This window comes from Mobula hypostoma, chromosome 6 (assembly GCF_963921235.1).
Source record: "Mobula hypostoma chromosome 6, sMobHyp1.1, whole genome shotgun sequence".
NCBI lineage: Eukaryota > Metazoa > Chordata > Chondrichthyes > Myliobatiformes > Myliobatidae > Mobula > Mobula hypostoma.
In genome coordinates this window covers 171,283,064-171,296,180 of record NC_086102.1, presented here as the reverse complement: position 1 = coordinate 171,296,180, position 13,117 = coordinate 171,283,064, and the positions used below count along the sequence as shown (strand labels likewise).

Here is a 13,117-nt window from a genome sequence, read left to right as displayed (position 1 = left end):
ATTATTACGAAATTAAATGGATTAGGGCTGAGCGTGTTTCATTATCACTGGCATGCTCTGTTTATAGCAGTTTAAAGGATTATCTTCTCAAATTATAGAATTCTGAGAAAACTTCAGAGCGTTTACACTGGCTTGAGGGTCTAGAAATTATTAAAAGAACAGACTCTTAACACAAGACAGATATGATGAGAAAACCCTTCATTCAAACATTACTGAATCTTTGGATTTCTCTACCCCTGAATTCTGTAGGATGCATTTAGATTTAGGGGTTCTAAGGGCAAAAAGGGATAATTAGGAAGGAATGTGGAAATAAGGTCATGGATTTTCATGAACAATATGAATGGTTGAGCAGGTTTGACAGGCATGTATTTACTTGTGTTTTTATTTATATTCCAATCATAAAATGTGCATTTCCAAAACAACATGCAGGTGATCAAAATGTGTTTGAAAAATAGCCACTACAAATGTTTCTCCTGCTAAACTCCCACAACTTCAGGATGTGGCTGAAGAAGCAATTCACTGCCCCAAAAACACAACCTATTTTTGGAGGGTTTTTGTCAAATATGACTGTAATCCACTAAATCTGCTGGAATCTCTCAAAAGAATTTAGTATTCTTATAATATTACCCTTATCCTGTAATTACAAATTGATAAAGCTTGCACTTTTTTGCTTTATCATATACGTATTATTTTAATTATGTCTGCCAATGTATAGCTGTAGCAAGAAAAAGCAATGCTTGCCAGCTCTGTGCGTCTTCCACCACCGCTGTGCAAGAAACATTCCTTACCCTCGAGGGACAATTTGGAAATTTAGTGATATTATTCTTCTTTAGAGCTAAATAGAAAAAACACAAAGGAACGTTAAGTTTTTGAGAGAAAAGGTATAAATAATTCTTATCTTAGTGTTCCGAATTTAGAGTGCAGGTTAGCCACTGTTGCAGAATAGCCACCAAAAGAGAAGTTAGAACAGGATTGACAGTTGTTGCAGACATAACGGAAGCAGAGTAAAGAAAACAGAGTCCAAAATCACATTTCAGATCATTGAAACAAATTCACAAGCTGCTTTGAAGACTGACTTCAACGAGACAAGACAACACAGCCCTATGCAAGAGAGTTAAATAAATGATCATAATTTTTTCAAATTTGCAAAGATTAACGTGTTTTTCAAATAGAGTTTCATTTAATGATCAAGAAGTGGTAGCAAAATCATTTTTTAATAAGAGAGGATATAAATGGAAATGCGCATGCTCTGTTAGATGAAATAGATTAGTGCTCAGAAAGCTTTGTGTAGATCTTTGAACCTTGACCTCAAGTCCTTTAATGCAAACATTACAATGACTGGGTTCATTCACTGTACAGAGAGACATGCAAGCCAGAGAACTATAACGAATACTGGGAAATCCCGCGCCATTAGTACATGCAAATATTAAGTGATTGGGTCAGAATAACCTTGTAAACAAACAACCAAGAAAAGAAAAGGAAAATATAAACATGTTCAAATTCATGTGTCAGTTTGACTGCAAAACCACCTTCATGCAGGGTAACTCACATTCTTTTTAGACCATCAAAAACTTCAATAACCGAGTAAGACAAGTTATAGTAAGAAAAAATAGCACAAGCATGGTATAGCAATGAAATAATGTATAAAAACAGCCAATATCAATTCCACACCGATGCAATTCAAACAGCCAAGATGCACAATAAAGTTCTCAGTAACTTTAAAACATGCAATTGCAATGGCAAATGAGCAAGGATGATTCCCAAAATGTAGCAAACATTTCAAGGTATCACATTTCATGTGGTGAAAAAATGAGCAGGTAGTTTATTTTCAAAAGAAAAATCAACCTTCATGAGCTTCAGTTGTTAAAATGTAATATTTAATAATGAGAATCTTCAGAGTAAGACGATTCACTGAAGAACCGAGAGCCACGTTTGGCTGTTCGGGCTGTAAAGGGCACCGTCTTCAACACTGCATGGAAGATAACAGCCAACCAAGGCAAAGAGGAAATAGTAAAAAGCAAATGAGCCAGTGTACTAGTAAATGTTAGTCAATAACTAAATTAAGGCTCAGCTACTTAGATTTGTTTTATTAACATTCTGTTTTGTTAAAAGCATTGCAAAATGTCAAATGCAGTCATCTGTCAATATTCATGTTAACAAACTACATAATAGTATTTATTTAAAAGGGTTAATCTTATGGCATACATTACACAATTATGTCAAGCATTTAATTAAAATGAGAAGCCAAACAACTTACAACAACAAAACTCTCAGGTGTTAGTGCATATCATTAATTGCATTAATGAACACAATGAATCTTAAATATGCTGGAGGTAACTTTCAATTTCAGCAATGGAGAAAAACAGCCAGTGTTAGAAAGCTCAATTTTCCTTTCATGTTACTGCAGCATAACTGGGAGTATATGGACCTACCTATCCGATGCCAAAAGTTAAATTAATAAGTTGCATTTAACTCTGTTCTCCTTTGTGCACAAATCCTTACTAGTTGAAAGCCTTAACTTTTGTAGTAGAACATTTGAAGCTCCACTGCTTTAATTTACAAACATTGTGCCTAAGTTTAAATACAGGATTACAATTGGACTTTGGGTGATCTTCTATAAAAATCATTTCTGAAAATAATCAGCAATCAGAGAAAGGGAAGCTTCTGGAAAACATGAACAAGTAGAAGCCAAAATCATCTTCTAAAGGAGCTGAATAAACATCTGGAAATAATGGTTTGAGTTGATTCTTCACTTCTTTGAATCCCTAATCGAGTAGTATCACTGAGGGTTGGAAGGATCAATGAAGGGCTAGAACTAGGATTCTCCAATCAGCATTAATAAAGGTCAATATATAGAACATGGAAGACAAAAGTAGTTTTCAGAAATCCTTACAGTTGGGAAACTGGTCTTTTTTAAAAATCTAATATTCTTGTGTATCTGGGCTGTATTGCTTGCGTGGAAGTACTGGGGTATGCAATGGATTAGAAATTTAAGTCTTATCTTCCATGGCTGGCGTGCCTCCCCTTACCTGTAATTATATCCTCGATAGCACCGTCTTTTCCTTCATAGACCTGTCTGTGCTCTCTGACTTGTTTCCTCCTCAGCTCTGCAATTAATTCCTGCTGTTGCCTCTTGGTTTTATGTGATGGGGACTAAAATAAAATAAAATAGTAAGATTAAATTCAGAATTTGTTGAGAATTAGATTTTTGCTCAAGTATTTTGTAACTAGATTTTGAAAAGGCTAACTTTCAACTCAGAAAATAATTTATAGAGTTCAGTGCTTCAAAGTCGGATGGATTTTCTCATAACAAAATGCTTCCATTGAAATGTCATAACTAGCCTTTGATAGAATCTGCTTTTAATTATGGAATATCAGTAAACTGAGGCTTGAGCAAAGAACAAGTTAATCAGACTGCTGATGAACACCTTTGGCCTGAAATATTGGCTTTATTAAAAACAGTGACGTTGCCTATGATGGTGAGAGTTTCCTGCATGGTTTTATTTCAGACCTTCAGCATCTGTGATATTTTGCTTTTGGAAAAGACAAATTGGGAGGTCTTTCAGAAACCTGGCGCAGGGATTATCTAGACTCAGTGCCAATGTAGAAAATTCTGAGCAGAGCTGTATTAATGCAGACATTGCACTTGTGGAGAAAGGAACAGATAAAGAGTCCAGAGGCTGAGGCACTAATCAAATAAAATGGTGCTTCAGCTGCATCTATTCAGTGAAATGGGGAGTTTTCTATCAGAAACATGACTCACCTAGTCATGAAATTTGCAGACGAAGAATGAGGAATGCTGTAGCAAGTAAGGCATGTTTTATGTGTTTTAAGCCTCTGTCTTACCCTTTTACCCACAGCATTAATTAGGCTAGTCCAACTGAACATCACAGTGCACAGAGGAAGAGATAAAAGTCCACTGAAGTTTTAGGAAAGGTGGCTGGGTTTCATATTTGAGCTGAACTCCAAACTACACAGATGCCACCTAACATTTGTCAGTGCCACTACAGACTTAATCACTTTTGGTGGAGTTGTAATCATCAGTTTATTCCCACTATTAGGTTACTGGTGAACTAATGAGGAAAGGCTGGCTTGAGGATACTTCTGAAGAACTGTTGAATAAATCCCCCTGATCTAGAGATGGTTGATTTTGGAACAATTGTAACCATCTCTAGAAAAAGTTGTGAACAGCAAACAAGTTGGTTATCTGTATCAAATCTGCCACAAAGTCTAAATGCAGGAGCATTTTGTATTATTCCAATCCCAATAACCCCTCAACTGAGCCACCTAAGCAATAATTGATGTATTAGCTTTTACAATATGATTTTCATAGTTTTACATCACACTGTTATCGAAGATAACCATACCTTTTCATCCTGTTGCTCTAAGGAAGCTTCTTGCTCCAGGATTTTATTCAACAGTGCCTCTTCCTGTTTCTTCCGTTGCTCATTGTCCTGGTCTGCTTGCTGTTTAAGGAGATACACAGCATGACATTCACCTCCCTCTTTTACTACATTTTAAATTAGTATATTAAACCAACTACTGCCTAAGGAAGGACCTGGACCCACTGTAATTTGCCTAGCACTACAGCCACAATAGATGTGACGTAGGTATTGCTATTGTCCAGATGATCCAAGGCCAAATGGAGAGCCAGTGGGATTGCATCCTATTGTGGCAATAGGCAAATTGCAGCAGGTCCAGGTCCTTGCATAGGCAGGGGTTGGTTTGGCCATGACAAACTTCTCAACCACTTCATCACAGTAGATGTACAGTAAGCACAACTAGGCGATAGTCTTTCCAAAACTGGGAAAGCATTCAACATAATACAAACCTTTAAGGTGCTCCTTGCTGAAGTGCAAGGTCAGCGAATTTTGCTATATAAAGAAAATCTTCCGTCTTGAAATCCCTGCCTAACTTTAATTACCTTCAATTTGTAAAATCAATAAAAGAATAATAGACTGCAGCATTGAGGCAATAATGCAAGAAGACAAGTATAGCATTTTTAAGGACTAAGAACAGTAAGCATAACTTACATCAGTGCAAGTCTATGGATGTTGTCTTTATGGATTTTAGAAAGGCTTGGGAGGTTGGTCAAGAAGGTTCAGTTTCTTGGCACTCAACATGAGGTAGTAAATTGGATTAGACATTGGTTTTGTAGGAGAAGCCAGAGAGTGATAGTAGATGGTTACCTCTCTGACTGGACCTGTGACGAGTGCAGTGCCGCAGGGATCAATGCTGTTTGGGTCCGTTGTTGTTTATCACAATATCAACAATCCGGATGATAAGGTGGTTAATGGATCAGCAAATTTGCAGAATTACAAATGACAAGACTGGGAGTGTAGTGGACAGCGAGGAAGGCTGTAATAGCCTGCAGTGGGATCTGGACCAGCTGGAAAAATGGCAGATGGAACTTAATGCAGACAAGTGTGAGGTTTGCACTTTGGTAGGACCAACCGGGATAGGTCTTACACAGTGAATGGTAGGGCACTGAGGAGTGTGGTAAAACAAAGGAATGGGGGAATACAGGTCCATTATTCATTGAAAGGGGAGTCACAGGTAGACAGTGATGTAACGTAAGCTTTTGGCACATTGGCCTTCATAAATGAAAGTACTGAGTGCAGGAGATGAGATGTTATGTTAAAGTTGTGTAGACATTGGTGAGGCCCAATTTGGAGTATTGTGTGCAGTTTTGGTTGCCTACCTACAGAAGAAAGTTTAAATATGGTTGAAAGAGTACAGAGAACATTTACAGGGATGTTGCCATGTCTGGTGGACCCGAGTTACAAGGAAAGATTGAATTGCTTAGGACTTTATTCCTTGGAGTTTAGAAGATTGGAGATTTGATAGAGTTATAAAAAATCATGAGTATAGCTGGGTAAATACAAGCAGGCTTTTTCTACTGAGGTTGGGTGGGACTACAACCAGAGGTCATGGGTTAAGAGTGAAAGGTGAAAAGTGTAAGGGGAACATGAGAGGAAACTTCTTCACTGAGAGGGTCATGAGAGTGTGGAACAAGCTGCCAGCACAACTAGTGCATGCAAGCTCGATTTCAATAGTTTGAATGGTATGAATATGAAGGGCTATGGTCCCAGTGCAAGTTGATGGGAGTAGGCAATTTAAATGGTTCAGCATGGACTAGATGGGCCAAAGGACTTGTTTCTGTGCTGTACTTTTCTATGACTAACTAATGGGAACAGAGAGAGGATTCTTACCCGGTATGACTTCACAAATCGTACAATTACAGGGAAGAATACTGATGGAGGAGTAGTCTTTGTATTTTCTCCAAAATATTTAACCACCTCATCAAAGGCATCCTGCATATCACATAAAATGAAAACTGTTAAGTCTAAAGAGCAAAATATTCTGAAATAAAGTTAGAAAATCCAAGTGACACAAAATTGTAAAAACTGAAGCTGATATATGGTATACTCAACATCAAGTTTCTATTCCATTTCCATCATCCTATGTTCTAAACTAACTCGCTTTCTTCTGTTGCAGAATTATTAACATTACCTGAAAAGTAATATATTCTGAAAACTGACTAGACTTATTTATCCCATATACAGCCTAAATATATTGTATAAATATCGTTTTAAACTAATTAAATTTAAGACAGCTATTGTGGCAAGTTAATAAAATGTTCCAGCTGGTTACCCAATTTGATCAGGAAAGAAATGGTAGCCCTTTATTTCCAGTCCATTTGACTGGATAGACCAGCTACTGTTAGCTGTGAATTCTATCCGGCAACATGGCAATTTATCCAAGGAGCTGAGATAAGGAGTTTAAACAAATTGACAAATAAATAATACATTCTGTAATGCTTGTGTGTGGAACAATGAATGCTCACACATACAGGAATTATAAGGGCTGGCAATTGAAAATACTTGTGGCTGGCATGTTTGCAGATTAACTATGTAGAGGAACAATCAGCTGTAATGATAACTAAGTTCTCCCGGAAGAACACAAACTGAAATTAAACAGTGAAAGCAAAAACTGGAAAGGATTCTTGCCTGTGATATTCTGGCATCATCCTGCAGTTTCTTCAGTTTTCCTTCATTCGCACCAAGAAATTCTTTCAGTATAACATTATGCTCATGCATTGTGTACTCCCGTTTTGTGAGGTCCATTCCTCTTTGTAATTCTTTCACATCAAGTAAGACATTTTCAAGAGACACTAAAGTACAATATAAAAGATTGAAAGTCAGGCAACATGGTACTCTTGAGTCAATATTATTCAAACTATAAATAATAATTGAGTTTCTATCGTTTATTGCACAGTTCACATATCTACCATACAAAATCTCTCAAAAATACTAGGTTTGTAGAATACCACTCCAGAAACTGTTTCACAATATATTGTATTATCTTCCACTTTAAAATGGCCACCTCCAACATTTAGGCTATCAGAAAAAGCTTTCCTTGTTCATTTACAAAATACTGATGCTACTGACAAAGCCATCATTTACTGCCTTTCCCCAACCCTCCTTGAAGTGTTGCAGGTTGAGGTACCCCAGATATTACTCGGGATTTGACCCAGCAGGCAATACTGTGACCAGAATTGAATGCAATACTCCAGTTTTTTAACTTTGGTACACAATATGTATTTTTGAATGCTAGGATCCCATGTGATGAAGACCTAGTAACTTAATCCATTACATTGGGACAGATCTTCCAATGACCAAAGTTGGAAATGTGCTGTCGCTTCCAATGTGCTCCGAGACACAACTGCCAAAGGGGAGGTTGACTCCAAAAGCCTGTCAGTGACCAATCATTGCTCCGGGCTCTGGAGGCTGGTCTTCAGTCTGTCACCCTTAAAAATCTCAGCTAGACTGGCTCAGCCTGTATCTTATGTTACGTACCCCGTAACTGGGTTGCCAAACCAGCAGAAATGGATCACTCAGTTGGAGTCTGGAGTACTAGAACTAAGAAAGTTTTATTAAAGAAACAAGCAACACAGTAATCGAAAGGATAATAAATGCAACAATTCAACAATGATAACCACACATGTGCCCAGAATTAAGATAACAGCATCAATCAAGCTCTATCGTTGTCTAGGGGTAAATGACCAATTTCAAAATGACTCAAAGTTCAGTCCAGTTTAGTAGTTCAGTTCGCAGTAATCGTTGCCATGGCGGTGGACAACGTGGGGGAAGAGAGAGATAGAATAGGAACAACTCATCATTCAGAACGGCTTCACTCACAGACCAGCAAGATGGCTCACAGACCAGCGAGATGGCTCACAAACAGCTTTTGGGCGGGTCCTTGGTGATGTCACCTGAGGTCACCGACTGTGACCCCTCCTCCAGATGCGGTCGATCCTCTGCAGTGAACCCGGCACCCAGGCAAGGGCGGACACACACCGGGTTCCCGCTGATCGTACCTTTCCACCCTTGTCGTTGTCTGGGACTTCTCACCCACTCGTGAGAAGCACACCGCTTCCAGGGTCTCGTTACCTCGGGTGGCGTGTGTGTCTGTCTTAGCGAACCTGTCCCTTTTTATCCCCCTGCTGGGGTATCGCCTGTCCATCACTTCAAACAGTTCAGGGTTCAAAGGGGGGAGCCGCTCCAGACAGCTCTTCCTCCCACATCCCTTCATTACACATCTCCAGACGCTGCTCCATTGTTCCTTATCTCTCCTTCCCCTGAGGGCAGGTGGCAGACCAACTGCTGATGCCACTGATGCTAGCCCAGGCCAGCAAACATCTTAATTTTATGTGTATTCTCGTAACACTTCCCCCCTTTAAGGATTTTTACCGGGAGGTAAAAATTACAAACATGACTACATTATCTGATACATACACAATATACATCTTTAACAGTTATTTAGCTAATACAGAGAATTTGAAGCTGTCAACACCTTGACAGACAGTCATCACATTTTCTGTTCCTTTTACACGTGTTATTAATAACTCCTTAGACCAGGCTCCAACTCAGCAAACTTCATAGTGGCCAAAAACACTGATGAATTGCGACCAATGTAACCTCTCATTTGGTTTTGTCCCGGACCACAACAACAAGGGTCGTCCCATTCCGACTCAATTTTCCCTCGCAAGGGCTTAGTAGGAGGGGGACGGGTATTGACCGCAGAGTTATTGCAAAACTTCCTGCAGTACCCCACCATCTCCAAAAGCCTTCTGAGGGCCCTCTTGTCTGTCGGGGTTGGGAGGTCAGCGATAGCCTGCACTGTAGCTTGCATCACTGCCAGCTGCCCCTGTGTCACCACAATTCCCAGGTAAGTGACATTCGTGTGGCCGAATTCATTTTTTCCAAGGTTCACTATCAAGCTGGCTTCAGACAGCCGTGTTAAATTGCCAATACACACCTCTGTGTTCATCAGCCCTTTAGTCACTGAATTACTCAAAAAATATGGGTGTTGTTTACTTGGCCGCCCTATTGTAACAGACATAACCCAACGTCCCAGTTCTTTGCATTTCCTCGGGACAATCAAACACATGGGTGCGAGTCGTTTAATTACTCCTTCGGGGATTAAGGGAGAGACCTTATCAGTAGACCTGGCCAAAACAATAGCCTTCTCCCATCTGACCGATCCCATCCTAATCTTTTCAAAATGGTTTTTTCCTCTTAGCAGGGGGCCCCTAGCTTCATTGATTTCCACGCTAACACCGACTAGGTTTGTTAGCATATCAAAAGCCGGTGACCGTCTCAGTTCGCGTCGGTCATGATCAATAACATTTTTCCCCCTGGGCAGCCGGTAACTCTCTTTCATGATTCCACCAACTGTTTCCTCCAGCACCGCAAAATGTCCACCGGGGGGTACCTCGTGGGCCATGTTAAAAACCTCATCCCCATAACTCTTTTGCACCACCCCCCACTCCTCATCTGCGGATGCTGTACTTGATTTCCCTTTCTTCCTTAGCACCTCCTTATCCGCACAATAGCTTGTCAAGGCTGTGTCAGAGAGAGCGGTCTCGGCAAAAACCATCAGCCCCTCGTCTCGCTCCTGCGTCTGCACAAATTCTTTCCTGGCTACTGCTACGTCCGTCCCAGCTCCCTCACTACCTCTTATCTCACTACACCCTGTCTCATACAAGGTTGGCAGAAATGTTTCAGCCAAATTCACCATCGCGGGCGGGGCCTCCATGCTGGCAGGCTGACCCGTCAATCTCACGACTGGGAACACGATTCCTCCGGCGATGTCATTACCGAGCAAGACTTCCACGTCTTTCATCGGTAATTCGGACCTCACCCCGATCGTGACTAGTCCAGAGACCAGGTTGCTCTGTAAATGTATCTGGTGCAAAGGGACTGACTCTGTCCCTTCCCCAACACCTTTGACCTCTACCTCCCCAGTCTGGGTCTCTGAGCTAAACTCTAATACACTCTTCAGTATTAGTGACTGACACGCTCCCGTGTCTCTCCAGATCCGCACTGGAACTGGTTTTAACCTCTTTTTCACTGACACCAGTCCGGCCGAGATAAACCTCTCGCGCCCTTCCTGGACTTTTTCAGACCTGTCCTTCCCTAGCGGTTCGCTTAACAGCTCAATACAGCCATTCAAAATTTCCGCTTTTCCTTTCCCCGTCTCCTTCCTTGGGGCAAAGCACCTGGACGCAAAGTGTCCGACTTTCCCACAATTATAACAGACGACTCCAGGAGACTTCCTACCAGACTGCTCCCGGTCTACCTTATCCTTTTCACTAGTCCCCGGCTTACTTTCTGACTTTTCCGGTGGACTCCCCCCGCCGTCCTGACTACCCTTCTGGTAGCCTTTACTCGGGGCAACCTTCATTTTATGCGTCAACGCATACTCATCCGCTAACTTAGCAGTTGCGGCTAACGTGGCTGCCTCTTTCTCATCGAGGTAGGGTCTCATACCCTCAGGGACACAACCTTTAAACTGCTCAATCAGAACCAGTTGCAGCAGTCTGTCATAATCCCCCTCTACCCCTTTCGAGGCGCACCAACGCTCACAATATGTTTGCATCTCACGAGCAAACTCCAAATACGTGCGGTCCCACCGCTTCCTCGCATTCCGGAACCTCTGCCGGTATGCCTCCGGGACCAACTCATAAATCCTGAGGATGGCCTCCTTCACCACCTCATACTTCTGGGCATCTTCCGCGGATAAAGCGGAGTAAGCTTGTTGGGCCTTCCCTTTCAGTACACTCTGAAGTAAGACAACCCACTTATCCCTCGGCCATTCCTGACTTATGGCCACTTTTTCGAAATGGAGAAAGTACCGATCCACATCGGTATCGTCAAATGGGGGAACCAGCCTAACCTCCTGGGTCACCCGGAACCCTCCACCTTGGTTCGGCACGAGCCCCTGCTCGGCCCTTATCTTTAACTTCTCCAGCTCAAATTCCCTTTCCCTCTGTTTCTCCTCTCTCTCCAACTGTCTGTCCCTCTCTCTCTCTTTCTCCTGCCTTTCTAACTCTCTCTCTTTCTCCTGCCTTTCTAACTCTCTCTCTTTCTCCTGCCTTTCTAACTGCCGTACCCGGAACTCGTGCTCGAGTCTCAGTTTTTCAAGCTGTACCTGTACCGCGTCTCCAGCAGGTTTTCCAATAGACACCTCCCCCAGCTCACCTTGGGAAAACACACCTTTAGATACATAGTGCTCTACAATAGCTCTGTGTATCTCCTCTCTCCTCATTGTCGACTTCACCTTAGCAAGATTCACCCGTTTTGCCACAGCTATCAATTCCGATTTCCTGGCATCCTCTAATGCCTCCAAGGTCGGCGCCTTTATAAATTCCTCAACCTCCATTTCTGCTGTTTGTCTTTTCTTTCTTTCGGGAATTTTAACCCAATCAATTTACTCCGTCCCAAATTTAGCGTTCAAAATCGCGGACGAGAACCCCACTTATGTTACGTACCCCGTAACTGGGTTGCCAAACCAGCAGAAATGGATCACTCAGTTGGAGTCTGGAGTACTAGAACTAAGAAAGTTTTATTAAAGAAACAAGCAACACAGTAATCGAAAGGATAATAAATGCAACAATTCAACAATGATAACCACACATGTGCCCAGAATTAAGATAACAGCATCAATCAAGCTCTATCGTTGTCTAGGGGTAAATGACCAATTTCAAAATGACTCAAAGTTCAGTCCAGTTTAGTAGTTCAGTTCGCAGTAATCGTTGCCATGGCGGTGGACAACGTGGGGGAAGAGAGAGATAGAATAGGAACAACTCATCATTCAGAACGGCTTCACTCACAGACCAGCAAGATGGCTCACAGACCAGCGAGATGGCTCACAAACAGCTTTTGGGCGGGTCCTTGGTGATGTCACCTGAGGTCACCGACTGTGACCCCTCCTCCAGATGCGGTCGATCCTCTGCAGTGAACCCGGCACCCAGGCAAGGGCGGACACACACCGGGTTCCCGCTGATCGTACCTTTCCACCCTTGTCGTTGTCTGGGACTTCTCACCCACTCGTGAGAAGCGCACCGCTTCCAGGGTCTCGTTACCTCGGGTGGCGTGTGTGTCTGTCTTAGCGAACCTGTCCCTTTTTATCCCCCTGCTGGGGTATCGCCTGTCCATCACTTCAAACAGTTCAGGGTTCAAAGGGGGGAGCCGCTCCAGACAGCTCTTCCTCCCACATCCCTTCATTACACATCTCCAGACGCTGCTCCATTGTTCCTTATCTCTCCTTCCCCTGAGGGCAGGTGGCAGACCAACTGCTGATGCCACTGATGCTAGCCCAGGCCAGCAAACATCTTAATTTTATGTGTATTCTCGTAACACCTGACCTGCCAAAGGTATAGCATGCACATGAGTTCTTCTCGACAGTGACATGGCAGTCACGCTGATGGACTGGTGATGGGACAGAGAAAGGAATGGTTTTGCTCCTCCTATTCTATTTGTGGACAGCAGCCCTTAGGCTTTGCCCAGTCTATTTTCTTCACTTTCTGCCACTGTCTGGCCTGGGTCTGGAGGCGATCCATCGATGGGCAATCTCTCCTTATAGTGCAATCCAGGCTCAGATACGTTTGCCATCTTGCTCCAGGCCAGATGGCACCATACAACCAGTGAGGGTATTACATGATCATTTTTTAAAATCTAATAGTATTATTCTGCCCATGTTATTTTGACGTCCATTACTGTTAGCCAGCAAATTCTATGTCACCCTCACATTTTGAAATTATCCCCTGTAC

The 13,117-nt window shown here is 42.2% G+C and overlaps 1 protein-coding gene across 7 annotated transcripts in view; it reads right to left on the bottom strand.

Moving 5' to 3' along the window:
• Positions 1–13,117, bottom strand: part of fmnl2a (formin-like 2a) — a 249,783-nt gene that overhangs the window by 9,874 nt on the left and 226,792 nt on the right. For 2 of the 7 annotated variants that reach the window (XM_063052254.1, XM_063052259.1), the window contains exons 22-25: positions 7,011–7,174; positions 6,213–6,314; positions 4,368–4,466; positions 3,030–3,153 (exon numbers count right to left, since the gene is read on the bottom strand). In XM_063052254.1, coding sequence (XP_062908324.1) covers positions 3,030–3,153; positions 4,368–4,466; positions 6,213–6,314; positions 7,011–7,174 — 489 coding nt within the window. Of the gene's footprint in view, positions 1–741; positions 836–1,845; positions 1,970–3,029; positions 3,154–4,367; positions 4,467–6,212; positions 6,315–7,010; positions 7,175–13,117 lie in introns of those variants that run through there. The other 5 variants (XR_010018460.1, XM_063052257.1, XM_063052256.1 and 2 more) reach the window with 5 other exon arrangements.